The 19069-nt window shown below is 42.2% G+C and overlaps 2 protein-coding genes across 4 annotated transcripts in view; both read left to right on the top strand.

The window, feature by feature from the left end:
- The window catches only part of palmda (palmdelphin a), a 32252-nt gene extending 29784 nt beyond the window's left edge, over positions 1–2468 (top strand). For all 3 annotated transcript variants that reach the window (XR_014380314.1, XM_014139695.3, XM_082960796.1), the window contains one exon: positions 1934–2468. Coding sequence is in view for 2 of the 3 variants with exons in the window: in XM_014139695.3 (XP_013995170.1) it covers positions 1934–1974 (41 nt within the window). In the remaining variant the exon portion in view is untranslated. The remainder of the gene's footprint in view (positions 1–1933) is intronic.
- Positions 2469–3100: 632 nt separating this feature from the next.
- Positions 3101–19060, top strand: LOC106568901 (uncharacterized). Its single transcript, XM_082960794.1, has 4 exons — positions 3101–3181; positions 15113–17117; positions 17851–17936; positions 18226–19060. Exons 1-4 carry the CDS (start codon positions 3110–3112, stop codon positions 18235–18237), a joined length of 2175 nt encoding a protein of 724 aa, XP_082816920.1. The 5' UTR covers positions 3101–3109; the 3' UTR covers positions 18238–19060.
- The last annotated feature ends 9 nt before the right edge of the window (positions 19061–19069 follow it).

Genomic DNA, 19069 nt, shown 5'->3' with positions numbered 1-19069 from the left:
TAATATTCTGAATGGAGTTATTATTTTTAACAGTAGGATGAGAAAGTGCATGCACTCAGATAGCCTAGCTAGCTAACGTTAGCTAGCTTCACTAGCTTCTCCCGGTTTGATACAGTCTAAGACAGGTACCATGTAATAATGTTTGATGATAAATAACCTAGCTACGGCAGCTATTAGTCTACTATAACACGAGTCGGCTTGGTTGGTTGCTGTCCCTCGTCTCTCCCTCCCTGCTCCCCATGTCACTCACTCACAGTACGGCCCACCTCTCTCCCTCCTCTTCCGCTTTATCAGCTCCGGTTAATAAAGTAGCTTAAAAAATAACTTTTGCTGCTGCTTCCCTCTCTCGAACCGGGTCTGGATCCGACCATGTCTATATGGAACAGGTCTAGTTTTCCTCGGGTCCATTTGGAACGTGTCTCTATATTTTTTAAATGCATTTATGCATAGCGGGTCTGGGTGGGAAAGCCCCAGGTCCACTTCGGAATGGGTCCAACTTTTTGGACCTCTAACCAGAGGTATGGCTACTTTTTGGGTGCTGTTCAAGGGCATCTCCTTACAGGAGATTTGCGATGCAGCTCGTTGGGCATCCATTCATAATTTGAACAGTTTCTCTCCGACAGACGTGTTTGATTGGTTCTTAGAGCTAATGAGATTCCGGTGAATCCCGCGTGATATAGCTCACTCATAATATCAGAGAACCGGGGTTACGCAAGTAGCCTTAAGTTTCCTACGTGATGCCAAAGGGTTCTTGACTGCTTGTATAATATGTAAAATATGATTTGATATTTTTTATGTTTATTCCTTTTGGGGAACAAAGATAAAATTGACTTTTTTACTGACATATTGTAAATCACTAGTGTGAATGTATATTGCAAATCAAATTACGCTCTGACTAAATAATTGTTTTGTACTAATTTAATATTAATTATTTGTATGTGTGTTTTCTAGAATCTCTTTTCTACATTACAATGTTGGTATGCCATGACTGTCCTCTGTATACTTACTGTAGTATGCATGATTGCTTGCCCCGTAACTTAAACAATAATTTATTCATTATTAGCTGGCTTACTCCTCTTGTGTAACAATGATCTGTTTGATTGTGTGAGTGCATGGGTGTGTGTGTGTGTGTGTGTGTGTGTGTGTGTGTGTGTGTGTGTGTGTGTGTGTGTGTGTGTGTGTGTGTGGGGGGGGGGGGGGGGGGGGGGCTACTGAACTATTTTTGTGTATTTGTTCAATGTTTGCTTTATTTATCATTAATGCATGTCATCACACCGACACCACACACACACACACACACACACACAACCATGTGTCCAACAACACACCCCATGTGACAGACAGTGCTAACAACCTCTGTCATAATCGTTCTGAGCACACAGACAGACAGTGGACGGTCGTGACCTTAATGGTCTTTTACGGTCCAGACATCAATCAGATCATTAGACACGGATGTCTCCCGAACTAATAGGCTTTTGACACAACTGAGGACCTTCACCAATCTTAGCTCACTAGTCGTGTGGTTGGTTCAGACAGTCTTTTTCCTAACAACTGTGTCTGCTTGGTGAGTAGGCTATGGGAAGGTGGGTATTACCAAACTTCACAGAAAGAGCTGGGGTGCATTCAATTCTCTTCAACGTTTACTACATTGCGTGACCGTGTGGTCAATATGCCCCACCATATGGTAACTGCCCTCTGGGCCACCATAATCACAACCTGTTTTTAACTGGGCTCTTCTACCATTTCCGTTGAATTCAACGTTGCACACCGTTCTGTCGTACTGAACACAACCCTGTCCCATACTTTTGTCATGAGGTTATTTTCAGGAGTCACATTAATATAAACATAGCGCAACTAATCTGAAGTAGTCCTAACTGATGTGATATGAGGTGATATGGTAAATGTGTTTAATTTTCTTTTACATTCCCCACAGCTTCAAGTACAAGTATGGAGAAACCTGAACAGTTTGTGTAAAAATACACCATGCAAGACTCAGCAACCCCACAAGTTCCATAACAAGAGAAGAAGAAAACCAACTTTGCACAAAACATTCAACTAACCGTAAAATGCTTCTGAGATGCCATCAATAGCTAAAACCAGAGCCTTGTATTTGGATAATTCTCAATATATTTACAATATAAGGATGTGGCTAATACTGTAAGACATATGTTTACTCATAACGTTTCTTTACACAGCTGAATATATACCAATGATGTCATTTAGAGAGAAAGAAACCAGCCGGAAAGTAGACTTTTGAAATGAATCTATGATCTTAAATGTTAAAGGTTCCTGAAGATATAAGTGCCTCTGATGTTTACTGTACTCTCTAGCCTTTTATGCTGCTGTCGGCTACTCGTCAGCACTTTTGATATGCTAATAAACCTTTCTGGAGTGCCTCAATGTAATATGCCGTTGAAACTGTAATAATCAATGCTAACAAAATAATTAAAAAGCAAATTGTCAGACAACTGGGTGTTTTACTGTTGTTATACTACAAAGGCAATGAAACTGAGCTTTTCTTGAGTCCCTTGATATAGGCTTTGATTTAAATAGGATGTGGTTATGTGACATTAACTTTAAGCATAAGGGATGACGCTCCTCGTATATATGTCAATATCCATTTTAAAATACTGTACAGAAATCTAGAATGGCTATTAGTACCCCACTGTCTCTTACTGAGCAATATATTTATCTTCACTGACCTTATATAGGAAAGATAAAATGTGACGCTAGAGAAAATCCATATTCAGGACATTTTGTGACTCTTCTACCATTCAAAATCCCTGACAGCAGTAGCTCAGCTAGCTGTGTAGGAGGCTGTGTGGGGGAGTAGCTAACAGCTAGCTGTGTAGGAGGCTGTGTGGGGAAGTCTTTGTATTCATCCCAGCTGTTGGTGACATGCCTGTAACACCACATCAAATAGTATGTGTGCTGTCTTGTGATTGGCTGATTCCCACGTACCCGATTTGTGATTTGTGTCGCTGCCTGCCGCTGTGGCGTGTGTGTGTGTGTGTGTGTGTGTGTGTGTGTGTGTGTGTGTGTGTGTGTGTGTGTGTGTGTGTGTGTGTGTGTGTGTGTGTGGGGGGGGGGGGGGCAGACATATACAGACATGCACACTCCACTTCATCACTCCACCACTGGACCAGCCCAAACCCGGATCACCGTGGAAACACCCGGAGAGGTAAGTGAGCAGCAGCACAACACTCACTTTGTATCTATGACGTTTGGTCATGACCTAGTTATTCAGCATCAGGCTGAGAATCATTACAGGCACTTTAGAGACAGTGACCAAAGTAGGAAGTTCATTAAATTGCTTTGCACTTTGCACAGTTTTGTAGAAATTATTAACCGTTCAGAGTATTGAGTAAATACTGCTGCCGCAGTGTTCTGAAAGGCAAAAAGAGTGATAAAGATTGATAGAGACAAAGAGAAATAGGGAAAGAGAGAAAAATGAAAGATACAAAGAGACCAAATGAGAGAGAAAGAGAGGGAGAGAGCTATGCTTAAACATAAATAACTTGCGTCATTGATATTTGGTAGATTCTGATCGTGTAGCTTCAGTGTGTGGGTGAAGTGGATAGAAACAAAGCTCTGCTCCAGTGAGCCAGCTGAGTTTAGGAGAAAATACAAGAGGGTGGATTAAACTGTACAAACAGTCACAGCAGCACTGCGCTTTCCTGCACACACTGGAGAGGTTGTCAAGTTGTCAAGTTTTTAATTATTATTTATTCGTTTCATAGGTTTTATTTCTGGATGGAGGGCTGAGCCAAGTTGTTGTGATGTTGAGGAAGAGCTTTTGAAAGCTACTCTGACATACAGTTTCAGGTATTTTGCACAGCTGGAATGCCACCTGGAACCCAAGTTTAGGTCCAAGGTCCAAGTTTATGGCCATTCACATTACAAAAGATAGGGATATATAAGGGGTATATCATTTGAACCAATTTGGGCAAATAGAACTAACTGTGTGTTGTATAGAGTTTTTGTATTTTAATGTATGTGATAGATATGGTGGTTTGGGGGGTTATCTTCTGTATGTATGTGATAGATATGGTGGTTTGGGGGGTTATCTTCTGTATGTATGTGGTAGATATGGTGGTTTGGGGGGTTATCTTCTGTATGTATGTGGTAGATATGGTGGTTTTGGGGGTTAACTTCTGTATGTATGTGGTAGATATGGTGGCTTTGGGGGTTATCTTCTTATTTTATTTCATTAACACCTTTAATGCCTCGTTTATCACAAAGTGAACAATTGATCCCAAACATTGGGCACAGAAGAGAATCCACCTTACTTAAAAATCCATAATGTACCCAGATTTGAATGGCTGTGTCTTAAATACATGTCATCACCCAAGGCTTCACTGGTGCCCCTCAGCTCTGGTTTATCTTTGAAACAGCTGACACGGATTTCTCCTGGAAAGGTTTACAGATGTTCTAATTCTCCACTTGTAGCTACATCATATTAATACTACAATCCAGACAGCCCGAGACATGGTCAGAGGAACGAAATGTATGGACAAAACCAGACAGAGATGGGTCTCTCTCACATTTCAGAGAAAGAGTGTAGATAATGTATAACATGTTGTCAGCTAAAGGTAGAAGACGAAGGACCACAATAAATAATCAATCAGTGAACTAATGATTCAGAGAGCAACAGTGACCTTGGTCATGAAAATCGACAGCGTTTCAAAAAGTGCGTGGGCAAAATCAAACACTCAATAGCTGGTCCCTGAAAGAGATGGAGCCTGGGGGCGATAGCTAGACGCTGCAGAAGTCGATGCATGCGCACCCAACGTATCTATGTGAATGGGGACTGGGGAGGATGCTATGAGAGAAGAGCCGGGGTCGCGTGTGATTCAATGCATTTCAGTGGCGTTTATGCCAATACTTATCGCGTCTGCTCTAGTTAACTTCAGACAAGTTTGCCATGCAGATCGATAATTCCAACCGAGACCCACCACACACACCCACAGAAACGCAAATATGTTCACTCTCCAAATCAAACCTGAATTACTCGCGACGGGTGGCCGCATGGTTGAGTTCTCCACTTGTCAGTGTAGTTCAAATAATATGTAGGCGCCTGGGTAAATTGGAGATGATATCCTTCTGGTTGCTCTGTTGGAGACTGCTGGTAGGTACCAGATATTTTATGCTATCCATATGCTGCATCTTTTCGCCACGGACAGCTTTTTTTTATTGGCAGCATGCGCAAGGGTTGGATGAGTACATAAACCGCATGGATTTTGCTCGGCTAGGGTATGCTACGTGAGATTTTATCTTTCACGATTCTGGGAATTTGCCTGCATTTACTATCTATTTACATTCCCGTTGCAGAATGGTTGAAATGTCTGTAGTTTGCGCAGTGTGACTTTTGGAGCTGACATCCTAACTATTCTTGGTACTCAGCCATATGACAGGTGGTTTGCCTTTATGAAGAAGAAAATAGTAACTTTACATTAAGTTATTTTACACGTGTATTATCAGAAAAGCATTCATTATGATAAAGATATTTTCTTTCACATCCTATCACTGCAAATGATGGTTCTTTTTCCCGTTGGTTGAGTATCCTAGGAAAATTGTAAACAGGTCATTCAGAGTATGGCTTAAGTGTGAGGATGTTGGGGGGGGGGATCTATTTATACTCAACAATCAAGTCATCTTTTAGTTGTATTTTCAACCCCCCACATAACAGGATAACTGAGGGATGTCATCTTGCTGTAACCTGTTGATGTCATCTTTGTTGTGTCTGCAGATAATCAAAGGCTGTGCAGAGAGAAGACTCCATTTTCCTATCTGTTGCAATGTGTAGCCTACAGGTTCATACCATGGGCCTTGTGGTCATGATATAACAGTACACATGACATGGACACACAAAGATACATGACTGTTGCCAGCCCTAGGCCTGTTGTAATTTGACCGACTGCAAAACACCAAAATAACCATGATTTCCTCCTCGTTGCATTTTTTCGGCCATACTGTACAACATTCATAATTATTAATGGCTATTCAGTCAAATGTACATTTATTGATGGTGTGTGTATAGTTTAGGCTATGCTACTTTTCAACACCCATCCCTGCTATATCTTTCCAGATAAATCTGGTCCATCTGTGAAATCAAGGCATTACGGTTATGGCAGAGAGCTGAACATTTAACACTACCATATGTACATGTCATTTGACCCAGAGGATGAAAGATACAAAAAAGCATCTCTTATTATGTACAATCTGTCCCCAGGAGGGCTTGGATGTTCATATCAGCAAGTTTCTAGGCAACCGTTCCAAAGCTATATTTATATACAGTATGTTGGCTCATGAATATGAGATTCACATCAAGTGGACTTGATCTCCAACCATAAAGCAGTCAGAGACACCAGTAGATGTGCTTGACAGAAATTAGGGAGGAACAGCATGTACTGTATGATGGTGCACTGAAGATTGGAGAAGCAAAACTACGGCAAGTTGAGAGCTTCCCACTGGAAACTGTACAGGCAAAGTAACCACTCCAACGATCGGCTATAAGATTGATACCGCATTATGGATAAATGACTGTTACAGGTTGAATCCAGGTCTTAGTACAGGGTTGTGGATTGAGGCTGGGCTGGATGCCCCGAGGGCTCGAATGTACTGATTCCCTGTTCTGCAGTACCAGGACCCAATGTTCAAACGCTATGGGGAACACAACCCGAAATGGTGGGGGCGAGGTATTTAGACCATACATAATGCATCCAATTTGTTCTTTCAGATGGGTTTATCTGCCAAACACCATTACAGTCACAGTACACAGGTCCACATGTCCGCAAACAAACACGCACACACACACACACAACGCCTTAATTGTATGTATTTTTTTCTCTCCAGATAAAGCCACAGTTGAATCTTTGCATATATGTGGTCTCCAAGCTTTCACATAACTTAGGCAATATACACGCTACGCAGCTTGACTTGAAAAATAATTGCTGTCAACTGGTGGATAGTAGCCTATGCCAACTTCAATGGTGTGAATTGGCAGTATTGGTGTGTGGGTGTATTCACTGTGCAGTACATGTCGTCTTAGGAATATGTACTGTATGTTGGTTAGGACTATCGTGTGGGGGTTTTCTGTGTAGGCTGAATTGTGTGTATGTGCTTTACATCCCCTCATCAAGAAGTCAGTTTCAATCACATGTAAACTGAAATTAAGGGTCACAGAAAATGGTCTGGTTACCATATTTCATAGCATGCATGTTTTGCATGAAAACCTCATCCAAATGTCAATCTAAAGACAGCAGCATATTCTTTGACATCCACATGTTATCCCTGCAGAATCACATGCTTGGCTGGGAAACTAAGGAAATCATGCTAATTCTAACCCACTTAGAGCGATGCCATGCTCAGTTTGCAGCATGTCTCATCATGACTTATGCTATCAAAAGATTTCCTCCCACCCTCAGTGAGCACCAGCGTGAAGACGATGCTTTGATGAAATGAAAGTGGTATGGTGAAACTCTGGTGTGTCATATCACAGAGAACCAAAGTCTTAACCTGTTAACCAATTACGAATTGTAGGTGTTATACTACCTATAAGGAGAAATGATCTTTGAAGAGTTTACATCCAAAACGCTATATCCACCAATCAGAAGTGTATGTTTATAGGTACCTTTATGTGTGTGCAAAATATTACTACCCACTGGTTGAATCAATGTTGTTTCCACGTAATGTTGATGAAATTATGTTGAACCAACATGGAATAGACGTTGAATTGACATTTGTGCCCAGTGGGTGTCCCTAGTTTTTTTATTCATAGCTTTTCGATGTGCATTACAATTGGTTTTGTAGCAAAACGCTATATATATATATATATATATATATATATATATATATATATATATATATATATATATATATATATATATATATATATATATACTGCTCAAAAAAATAAAGGGAACACTTAAACAACACAATGTAACTCCAAGTCAATAACAATTCTGTGAAATCAAACTGTCCACTTAGGAAGCAACACTGATTGACAATAAATTTCACATGCTGTTGTGCAAATGGAATAGACAACAGGTGGAAATTATAGGCAATTAGCAAGTCACCCCCAATAAAGGAGTGGTTCTGCAGGTGGTAAGCACAGACCACTTCTCAGTTCCTATGCTTCCTGGCTGATGTTTTGGTCACTTTTGAATGCTGGCGGTGCTTTCACTCTAGTGATAGCATGAGACGGAGTCTACAACCCACACAAGTGGCTCAGGTAGTGCAGCTCATCCAGGATGGCACATCAATGCGAGCTGTGGCAAGAAGGTTTGCTGTGTCTGTCAGCGTAGTGTCCAGAGCACGGAGGCGCTACCAGGAGACAGGCCAGTACATCAGGAGACGTGGAGGAGGCCGTAGGAGGGCAACAACCCAGCAGCAGGACCGCTACCTCCACCTTTGTGCAAGGAGGAACAGGAGGAGCACTGCCAGAGCCCTGCAAAATGACCTCCAGCAGGCCACAAATGTGCATGTGTCTGCTCAAACGGTCAGAAACAGACTCCATGAGGGTGGTATGAGGGCCCGACGTCCACAGGTTGGGGTTGTGCTTACAGCCCAACACCGTGCAGGACGTTTGGCATTTGCCAGAGAACACCAAGATTGGCAAATTCGCCACTGGCGCCCTGTGCTCTTCACAGATGAAAGCAGGTTCACACTGAGCACATGTGACAGACGTGACAGAGTCTGGAGACGCCGTGGAGAATGTTCTGCTGCCTGCAACATCCTCCAGCATGACCGGTTTGGCGGTGGGTCAGTCATGGTGTGGGGTGGCATTTCTTTGGGGGGCCGCACAGCCCTCCATGTGCTCACCAGAGGTAGCCTGACTGCCATTAGGTACCGAGATGAGATCCTCAGACCCCTTGTGAGACCATATGCTGGTGCGGTTGGCCCTGGGTTCCTCCTAATGCAAGACAATGCTAGACCTCATGTGGCTGGAGTGTGTCAGCAGTTCCTGCAAGAGGAAGGCATTGATGCTATGGACTGGCCCGCCCGTTCCCCAGACCTGAATCCAATTGAGCACATCTGGGACATCATGTCTCGCTCCATCCACCAACGCCACGTTGCACCACAGACTGTCCAGGAGTTGGCGGATGCTTTAGTCCAGGTCTGGGAGGAGATCCCTCAGGAGACCATCCGCCACCTCATCAGGAGCATGCCCAGACATTGTAGGGAGGTCATACAGGCACGTGGAGGCCACACACACTACTGAGCCTCATTTTGACTTGTTTTAAGGACATTACATCAAAGTTGGATCAGCCTGTAATGTGGTTTTCCACTTTAATTTTGAGTGTGACTCCAAATCCAGACCTCCATGGGTTGATAAATTGGATTTCCATTGATTATTTTTGTGTGATTTTGTTGTCAGCACATTCAACTATGTAAAGAAAAAAGTATTTAATAAGATTATTTCTTTCATTCAGATCTAGGATGTATTGTTTAAGTGTTCCCTTTATTTTTTTGAGCAGTATATGTATATATATATATATATATATATATATATATATATATATATATATATACATATACACACACACATTGTTTAGCTGGAATGAAATATTCATATACTGTATATTTAACGTAAATTCAACACATAAATCTAGCCTCATGTTTGGTTAGAAGTTAGGGATCCTCCCAAATGGCACCCTATTCCAAATATAGTGCACTACTTTTGACCAGAACCCAGATCTCATAATATTTATGTCTCAAATGTATCAGCTGTACAGTTTGTTTTTAAATAAAAACTTCAATTATTTGTCACATTTGTGACCGACCACCTTGATTCGGTCTTAAGTAGCAACATTTGAAATTGTGTTTTTTATATTGGTTAAAAGCAGAGACATAGAGCTACAAAATGGTATATCACACACAGCATTTTTGAGGAACAACGGTAAAGTAATTCTGCTTTGAAAGTTGATAAACTTATAACCCCATTTTTGAGAAAATCGCCCTTGAATGTTTTGGTACACCTACTGGCGTGCTCTTTGTCTACACCCATTCAGCATTGTTCACACCCTCTTAAACCAGCCCCATCCATCTCTTTAAGGATTCACATGTGAGGTCATGGGCTAAACAGTGAGTAATGTAGTAAAGATTAAAACTAAAAGTGGTAAAAGTAGTAGTACAAAGTACAAATTCCAGGTAAACAGAAAGTATCCAGATAAAAATATTTTATAAATATTAGATGACGCTTACCCAGACACACTTGTCTAAATTCATGGGTCATGTGAAAGAAATTCTATAACCCAGAGACAGATCTTCCTAAGTGGATAGGTGTCTACAGAAGGGGTAAACGGTGCAGCGAAATGGTTATTTGCATATTAGCATATATAGATAGTTTCAATATAAAGAAAAAAATAAGTGTCCGTGCCAGTAGAGACAGAACAAAATAATATGCAGTATGTAAAAGAACAATATCAATAACGATATCAGTGATACTGGTGATAGACGGGGTAGTTATATACATACAATCAGGGGTAAAGTGGCTGAGCAGCAGGATAACAAAATAAATAGTAGGAGCAAGGTATGGCGTGTGTGTTAGGAGAGAGTCATGTGAATAGAGGCACTGCAGATAGTGTTGATGACTGGGAACTCGCCCTCAGTGATGAACTGGTCTGTCCAAACCACACATGAACAAGGGAATCTATATTTGGAGAGCCTGTTTCAAAAATATGTTTGTCAAGCTGTGTCCAGTCCAGGTGGTGCTTGTACAGGCAGACCATCTATGGGAGGAAGGATGTCAGCATTGCACAGCAGCTAAAACCTGGTCCCGACTGAGTCCGAACGCTCCTTGGCGACAACACCAGGCTCCAGAGCATCGAAGCTGTAAAACAGAAAATAACAAAACAAATTGAGAAGACATTACAACCTTGCATAACACCAATTCAAGTTTAGATAACAAGAATAACCTCATACAATGCAGCGAAAATGATATTCACCTGAAGTGCTGGTACTGCTTGATCTGTGGCAGCGGCCTGCAGTGCAGAGTCAGGTGTTGTTGCCAGCCATAGCTTTCCACCAGCACCTTACCATCCTCCAGTCCAACCAGCTGTGGGACGTTGACCCCTGTCACGGTGCTGTCTTTCACAATCCCTGTCCTGGGATTAGTGCTTGAGATGTGGAGCAGCAATTTTCTCCACAGATTCCTGAAGGAAGACAGCCCGTGTATACGTACCTCTGGAAAAATACACAAATAATGTGAGATCAATAAAAGTAGTGCCAATCATGTTGGAGGTCAACTAAATAATGAAATATGTTGTTTATGCTTTACATACCAAGTGTTGTCATCGATTCCTTGTAGAGACGCCACACCGCTGCTTTTGTCACATGGGATGGCAGCAGCTTTCCACCAAAGTGTTTGTGTCCTGGGTGGTGTTCTGGAAATAATATTGCATTATCCTCTGCATAGTTGTTGAAGTTCACATCTCGCTGCAAGTCCTCATGCTTCAGGTGTAACCTGTGCTTGCTTGGGCAAACTCTTTTTGATGGGATGCATTAGACCATTCTCCTTGTATGACTGGTGGAGGAGTGTCAGGCGTGTTCTACTGAAGCTGAAAGACAAATTCCAGATACAAATATTTTAGCATTATTATACAATAGATGGCCTTAGTCACCGCCAGACACAACTGGCTAACTTGATGGGTCATGTAATCATCTGGTGAAGTGGAGTCTTTTGTTTAGACATGTAGCTACCTAGCAAAACAATGAACTATAAACCCAACCCATAGAGTACTAGCAATACAAACCGATTGTTATAGCTAGCTAATAGCTAACATTAGGCTATAAGTAGTAATGTAATTGGCTTTCTGAGATATTACTACACAGATACACATAATGTTAGCTAGAGAGCCAGCCACCTAACGTTACATAGCTAGCTAATAGTGAGCTTTAACTTGCAATGAAAACAACTTAGACAAAATTAGAAACGTATAATATCTGAAACTGTAGCTAGACCCTTACCCGTATACATGGATGAACGCTTCACGGCAGACTGCAACCACCTTCATTAAATAAGACGTCCTGTGTCATTTGTTTTGTTTATACAGCTTGCTTGGCTCGTTGTGTCAAGTCACTCTGGTTCACACTGACCGTGTGCAATGCCATAACAATCGTCCTCCTGAAAGTAGTCCATCATAACTTTTTCCCACTGACCTTTGTCGATAGCGCCTGATAAATTCAGGACAGCAATGTTATTGAGCGCACATTCGCAGTTCTCCATGGCTAACGTTATAACTTTCGAAAGAAAACTGCAGTAGAAAGGATTACACATAACGAGCAGCTCATTTTATAGACAGAAGATGCTACACGGCAGACCAATCCGAAACTCATCTCTCAGCATGTCCCGCTCATTCATTATCTCTGCCAATCATGGCTAGCGGGAAGGTTCCTGTCTTTCTCTGTGGCTAAACCAACTAGGCTCCTAATTTAACAACTTTATTCATATTTACAGATGACATACAACTTTGTAATTTAGGCACATGAAAGTTAAAATGTTCCAGAAGGCATTTCTGCCCCAAAAAAAACACATTTTGATAAAAACATTTAAATAAACGTTCAAATGCCTCCTGTGAAGTCTTGACTTGCGACATATGCCTAGTTTCCTGGAACGAGTCACATTTGACAGTTATCTTCTCTAGGGCCGGCGGGACGAAATCGTCCCACCTACGTAACAGCCAGTGGAATCCTGTGGCGCGTTATTCAAATACCTTAGAAATGCTATTACTTCAATTTCTCAAACATATGACTATTTTACACCATTTTAAAGACAAGACTCTCGTTAATCTAACCACACTGTCCGATTTCAAAAAGGCTTTACAACGAAAGCAAAACATTAGATTATGTCAGCAGAGTACCCAGCCAGAAATAATCAGACACCCATTTTTCAAGCTAGCATATAATGTCACAAAAACCCAGAAGACAGCTAAATGCAGCACTAACCTTTGATGATCTTCATCAGATGACACACCAAGGACATTATGTTATACAATACATGCATGTTTTGTTCAATCAAGTTCATATTTATATCAAAAACCAGCTTTTTACATTAGCATGTGACGTTCAGAACTAGCATACCCCCCCGCCAACTTCCGGTGAATTTACTAAATTACTCACGATAAACGTTCACAAAAAGCATAACAATTATTTTAAGAATTATAGACACAGAACTCCTCTATGCACTCGATATGTCCGATTTTAAAATAGCTTTTCGGTGAAAGCACATTTTGCAGTATTCTAAGTAGATAACCCAGCATCACAGGGCTAGCTATTTAGACACCCAGCAAGTTTAGCACTCACCAAAGTCAGATTTACTATAAGAAAAATGTTATTACCTTTGGTGTTCTTCGTCAGAATGCACTCCCAGGACTTCTACTTCAATAACAAATGTTGGTTTGGTCCCAAATAATCCATCGTTATATCCAAATAGCGGCGTTTTGTTCGTGCGTTCAAGACACTATCCGAAAGGGTAAAGAAGGGTGACGAGCATGGCGCATTTCGTGACCAATTTTTTTTTTATATTCCATTACCGTACTTCGAAGCATGTCAACCGCTGTTTAAAATCAATTTTTATGCAATTTTTCTCATAAAAAAGCGATAATATTCCGACCGGGAATCTACATTTAGGTAAACAGACGAAAGAAAATAAAGCATGGGGTCGACTCGGGCACGCGCCTAAGCCCATAGTACTCTGATCGGCCACTTGCCAAAAGCGATAATGTGTTTCAGCCAGAGGCTGCCTCGATATCATTCAGCTTTTTCCCGGGCTCTGAGAGCCTATGGGAGCCGTAGGAAGTGTCAAGTTATAGCAAAGATCCTCAGTCTTCAATAAAAAGAGCCAAGATGAACAACAACTTGTCAGACAGGCCACTTCCCATATAGAATCCTCTCAGATTTTGGCCTGCCAAATGAGTTCTGTTATACTCACAGACACCATTCAAACAGTTTTAGAAAACTTTAGGGTGTTTTCTATCCAAATCAAACAATTATATGCATATTCTAGTTACTGGGCAGGAGTAGTAACCAGATTAAATCGGGTACATTTTTTATCCGGCCGTGCAAATACTGCCCCATATCCCCAACAGGTTATGGTAGAAATTACAAGATTGTTATAATGCTGTTATTGCATCAAATGGTTGTTTTATGCAACAGAATAAGGGGTTGTTAGAATGCTCATCTGTGTGTGTTCTACTGAGGATGGGCCTCTAGAAGATTTACGATGTCTTTGGGTGATACTGCATTCCAGAGCATGAGTTAATGTTTCTGTACTGGGGTATCAGGGGGCGATGGCTCCAGTATGGAGTTAGGGGACCAGACCCTGGTCTCTACACAATGAGAACTGTTTTTACAGCAGATACTGTCTGCTGTGACTTTTAAATATCTTTCATACAAATCTTAACCTTGTGACCCATTCCATACATCTGTTGTTTGTCATGTAGACTGAAGTAGGGTGGACTTCGCTATAAAATGCTGTGGCTTGAACCAGCTCATTGAGTTTGCAGTGATCACCTCCAGTTGATTGTTTTGAAGAAATCTAAAAGTCTCTCCTTTTGATTATAATGATTCCACCACATAGTGTAAAACCTTGCAGTGACACTTTTCTCTGAGAGTGAGGTGGATATATCGTGTTTTGCAACAAAATGTGATCGTTTGTCTCTCTGAAATGAAACCATCTACTCATAGGTTTCAAACAAATTCATGTCTGTCATTTAACAACCCCGTGTCATGATAGATGGGGAAAAACAATCTATTTAATAAGTTCTTTAAACAAAAAAAGGTTAATTTACCAACATTTCTGAAAATTGATATATAGCGTTTTAGGAATTAAATTCTTACACTTTTACACCGAACCGAGGGTACTGGCTGGTATAGGGGTTCTTATTCTTTAGTTAAATAAAGGTTAAAAAAATAATAATTTAAAACATTCTTAATTTGAGATGTAATATGTAAAGAATTCCACTCACCACCACACATCAAAAAGAGCCATTGAAGGAAGAAAACTGATAGAAATACCTCATACCAAGAAAGGTTAGTTGATGTATTCATACAAGTCATGTTGTGTGTCCCTCTTGTTCTCCTCTGATAATCTTTTATTTGGCTTCCATAGAGAGCCACAGCTGGAGTGAAGACGATAAAGGGGAATGAAGTGATTGAGGGCTGCAGTGCTTGCGACACTCCACAAGAGAAAGAAAAAGAACAAGAATCCCACTCTGGGGCCATAGCCATGGAGACCAGCCAGCTTTCAGAGTTGGCGAACCTAACAGACTATAAAATGGATTCTGGGGAAACAGAGGACCAGAGACGCCTGCTTAGCGAAAGCGAGGAAGAATGTGACCGAGAACCTTTCGCAGAATACAGAGGAACAAAAGAGAACATAAAACCGTCAGAGGATGAACCAGACGAAGATGATGAAAGTGGTGAGGTGAACAGAGAGGAGGAGACTCACAACTTTGAGACAGGGCAAAATGACTTCAGTCTAACAGAGTTACTCAACTCCTCAAGTATATTTGGTAGTGAACCCATTTGTAAGGTGGAAGACCTGCTTGCACAAGGTCACCTGGGCAACTCTTCTCCATCAGAAGTGACGGTGACACAAGAGTCCATCTTGGAGCAGCGCATCCGAGAGGAGGTCTCCTCAGACGTCTCAACAGGGTCCTGTCACGACCTTGACCGAGATGACCTGAGTGACTGTCTCCAGGTAGAAATGGCCATCTTGTCATCAGATAGCGAGGCTGACGACCAGTGGAGGTCCACTTTTGCCTCTACAGTCAACAAGGAGGAAGGTTGTGATGGAAATGCTCAAGAGGCCCTCGAGGAGGACAGAGCCGCAGGAGAGGCAGAGAAGGGGGCCAAGGGTGAAACTGGAGATAGTACTCGCATTCTTGAACAACCTGATTGCCCAACAGAATGTGAGATCCAAGACCAAGTTATGTCCTCTGGCAAGTTCCAGGGCTTATCCAAAATTCCAGAGGATGAAGAAGAGGTCAGCCAAGGCAGGACTCGCAAAGTGAGTCGTTCTACATCTGCAAGCTCTTCTGCAAACTCTGACCCCGACAAGAAGGTTCCTCAAGACTACTGTGTGATACAAGAAATGAAGAGCAAGAACATTAGTACAGAGCATGTGGACTTCCAGGGGGCTCGGAAGCAGTGGCGCCAAATGGAGGAGCAGACCCAAGGAGAGGTCCAGGTCCACCAGCCCACTGTCAGACAGCAGGGGATGTGCCAGGGAGGTCACAGCGCCATGTACACACCTGTCAGGAACATTGACCGACCCAGGAGGGACCCCGAAATTGACAGCCTTGCCCTTGGTGACTTTCAACACACTCAGTTCAGCCCATGTTCAGAAGACTCAGGTCTGGATGACTTCAGCTACAGGTCCCTTTACGAGGACTCAGACAACCCTGTCGAAAGAGAGATACGACAGACCATAGAGCGTGAGGAGAACTTCAGGCGTGAGAGAGAGATTGCCAAACAGGGTCAAGCTGGAGAATCATCTGCACATTCCAAAACCCGACCAACTACTCTCTACCCCGGCAAGTATGGCAAAGGTCTTTGCCATGAGGTGGAAGAGAAACGGAAGATGTTTGAGTCTAGTGATCCCGGATGCAGGCCTTTGAGGTCTCCCAACGCAAAGACCCCAACCGTCTCCATATCCACCTCCCCATCGCCCACACCAAGGGGTGCAACCTATCATGAGATGACCGCCCAAAATGTTATCATCCTGGATCCGGACTCCTACCCCACCAGCCCGAGGCACCGCACCCGGGGATCCTTGCTATGTCCGGGGCCCAGCAGGTACAGTGAGTGGCCCTTGGAGACGTCAGCCAATGTCATCATTTTGGAGACGTCCAACCTGATTATCCGGAGTGCCTCCGAGTTCTGCCTGAGCTCGGCCTCCTGCCAGGAGACCCAGGAGAGCACATTTGTCAACAACCCCTTCTTCAAGCTGCGCTCGCGGAGCTCCATGTCCCTGGTGGACCAGGAGATTAAGATGGTGAAGCAGAGGGAAGAGGAGTGGAGGAGGCAGAAGAGCCAGATGCAGACCAGGGAGAAGTACGACACCGTCCTGGTGTCCCCCAACCTCCTTGATAACCTGAGCTTTGATAAAGCAGGTATGTGTTGATTAACGATGATGTGTAACCTTTGTGAAATGGCTAACTAGTTAGCCGGGTGCGCACTAATAGCGTTTCATTCGGAAACGTCACTCGCTCGGAGACCTTGAAGTAGTTGTTTCCCTTGCTCTGCAAGGGCCGCAGCGTTTGTGGAGCGATGGGAAGGTGCTTTGAGGGTGACTTGTGTGCAGAGGGTCCCTGGTTCAAGCCCAGGTATGGGCGAGGAGAGGGACGGAAGCAAAACGGTTCCATTGATGCTGTTGACCAGGATCACTGGTTGCTGCGGAAAAGGTCACAAGGGGGTTGAGTGTAACCGGTGTGAAATGTCTAGCTAGTTAGCAGGGTGCGCACTAATAGCGTTTCATTCGGTGACGTCACTCGCTGAGACCTTGAAGTTGTTTCCCTTGCTCTGTAAGGGCCACTGCTTTTATGGAGCGATATATAACAATGCTCCGAGTTTGACTGTTGTCGATGTGTGCCTAGGGTCCCTGGTTCGAGCCCAGGTAGGGGCGAGGAGAGGGATGGAAGGAACACTGTTACACGTGGTCATTATGGAAAAGAGTTGTTTTCATTGTATCATTAGTGGTATTTTTCTGACTCAACAGCTGATCTTTTCATCTTACCTGCCTTAGACTTATAGCATACCCTGAGCTTCTCATTCCCAATTAGTCCAAATGTATGATATAGGTCTCTAAGCATATGAATATGAGTATTAATTGTTTCTCTTTTTCAGAAGTGCCACTGAAATGTGTATCTTCCCCTTCATCACCATCAAGGACTCGAAAGCTGGACCGCTCCACCCTGTCATGTGACCATAGGGTATGTTTCCCATCTCCTCCAATAATAATTAAGATGAACAGAATGTGTAAAGAACAGATGCTAGCCTAGTCACCTGAAAATGTGTGCGCTTTGTCAATTCCCCTGTGCTGTGCATTGTCATGTCAAATTGCCAAACATGACCAGGCTAGAAAAATGCTTCTTTGTCATCTGAATGCCTCACTACATAACATTGCATGTGCTCATGTTCAAGTCTGTTCATTACATTTTCCGATAACATTTTGCCATTAACCATTTTAATCATCCATTTTCACCTTGAAACTGGATGCAGTTTTACAGGTGAAACTCTTTCCCCCAGTTCCCAGAATCACTATCCCCAGGACCAAGGAAAAAGAATGCCATGGCTCAGAGATGGGAGGCAGGACTGTGTGTCAACCATGAACAAGAGTGAAGAACATCAAACCAGAATAATACCGTTCCATACTACAGATGCCAATGTCCTGAACTTTTCTAGATGTTTTCCAGTTCTGCTATTGACACAGCTTGAATATATATTTACCGGTACTGTAGCTTTAAAAGTTGTGAAACAAAAATATGTAAATGAAATTGTAAGAGATGCCACATTTTAAAACGAACATAGATGGACTACCAGATGCTTTTTGAATGTGATGAGTACGTTATATTGTCCGGTTAAGATTTACATTTTTTTTAAGTACTGTCTTGGTTATACAAAAAATATATTTATTGCATTTTTGTATTGTATTTTCTTCTAAACAGACTTTAAATTAAAATGCTATATGAGAAATGTGGCATTAAAGCTGTAGACTTCCAAAAAAAACAAAACCAATCGCTGGTAAATGTATATTATGACTACCTGCATAATTAACTTAATTCAAAGTGTTTAATGATAGCCACTTATAGGATCTTCGAAGCTTGACCCGTCATTCCCATTTTGAGATGCCTTTTCAATTATTACTTCAAAAAATCCTTCACAATGTGATATTGGGTTGCAGTTGGTCTAGTATTACTTGCTAGACTAGGACAATACTCAGAGCGGAAAACTTTAAATGGCATTCTTTATTATTTTAAGTGTTATGTTGTTTCATGTAGAATTTGTTATTCTCAATTGAAAATGCTGCACCAAAATAAAGTTGGATTGACATTAAGGACAATAG

This window comes from Salmo salar, chromosome 14 (genome assembly GCF_965601325.2).
Source record: "Salmo salar chromosome 14, fSalSal1, whole genome shotgun sequence".
NCBI classification, from domain to species: Eukaryota; Metazoa; Chordata; class Actinopteri; order Salmoniformes; family Salmonidae; genus Salmo; species Salmo salar.
The sequence above is the reverse complement of the archived record's forward strand: the minus strand, read 5'-3'. Positions and strand labels throughout refer to the sequence as shown.

Coding starts and splice junctions, on each gene's coding strand:
- LOC106568901 (XM_082960794.1), top strand. CDS start 3,110: ATGCACACTCCACTTCATCACTCCACCACTGGACCAGCCCAAACCCGG. Junction 3,182..15,112: donor CCGTGGAAACACCCGGAGAG/GTAAGTGAGCAG, acceptor TGGCTTCCATAG/AGAGCCACAGCTGGAGTGAA. Junction 17,118..17,850: donor CCTGAGCTTTGATAAAGCAG/GTATGTGTTGAT, acceptor TCTCTTTTTCAG/AAGTGCCACTGAAATGTGTA.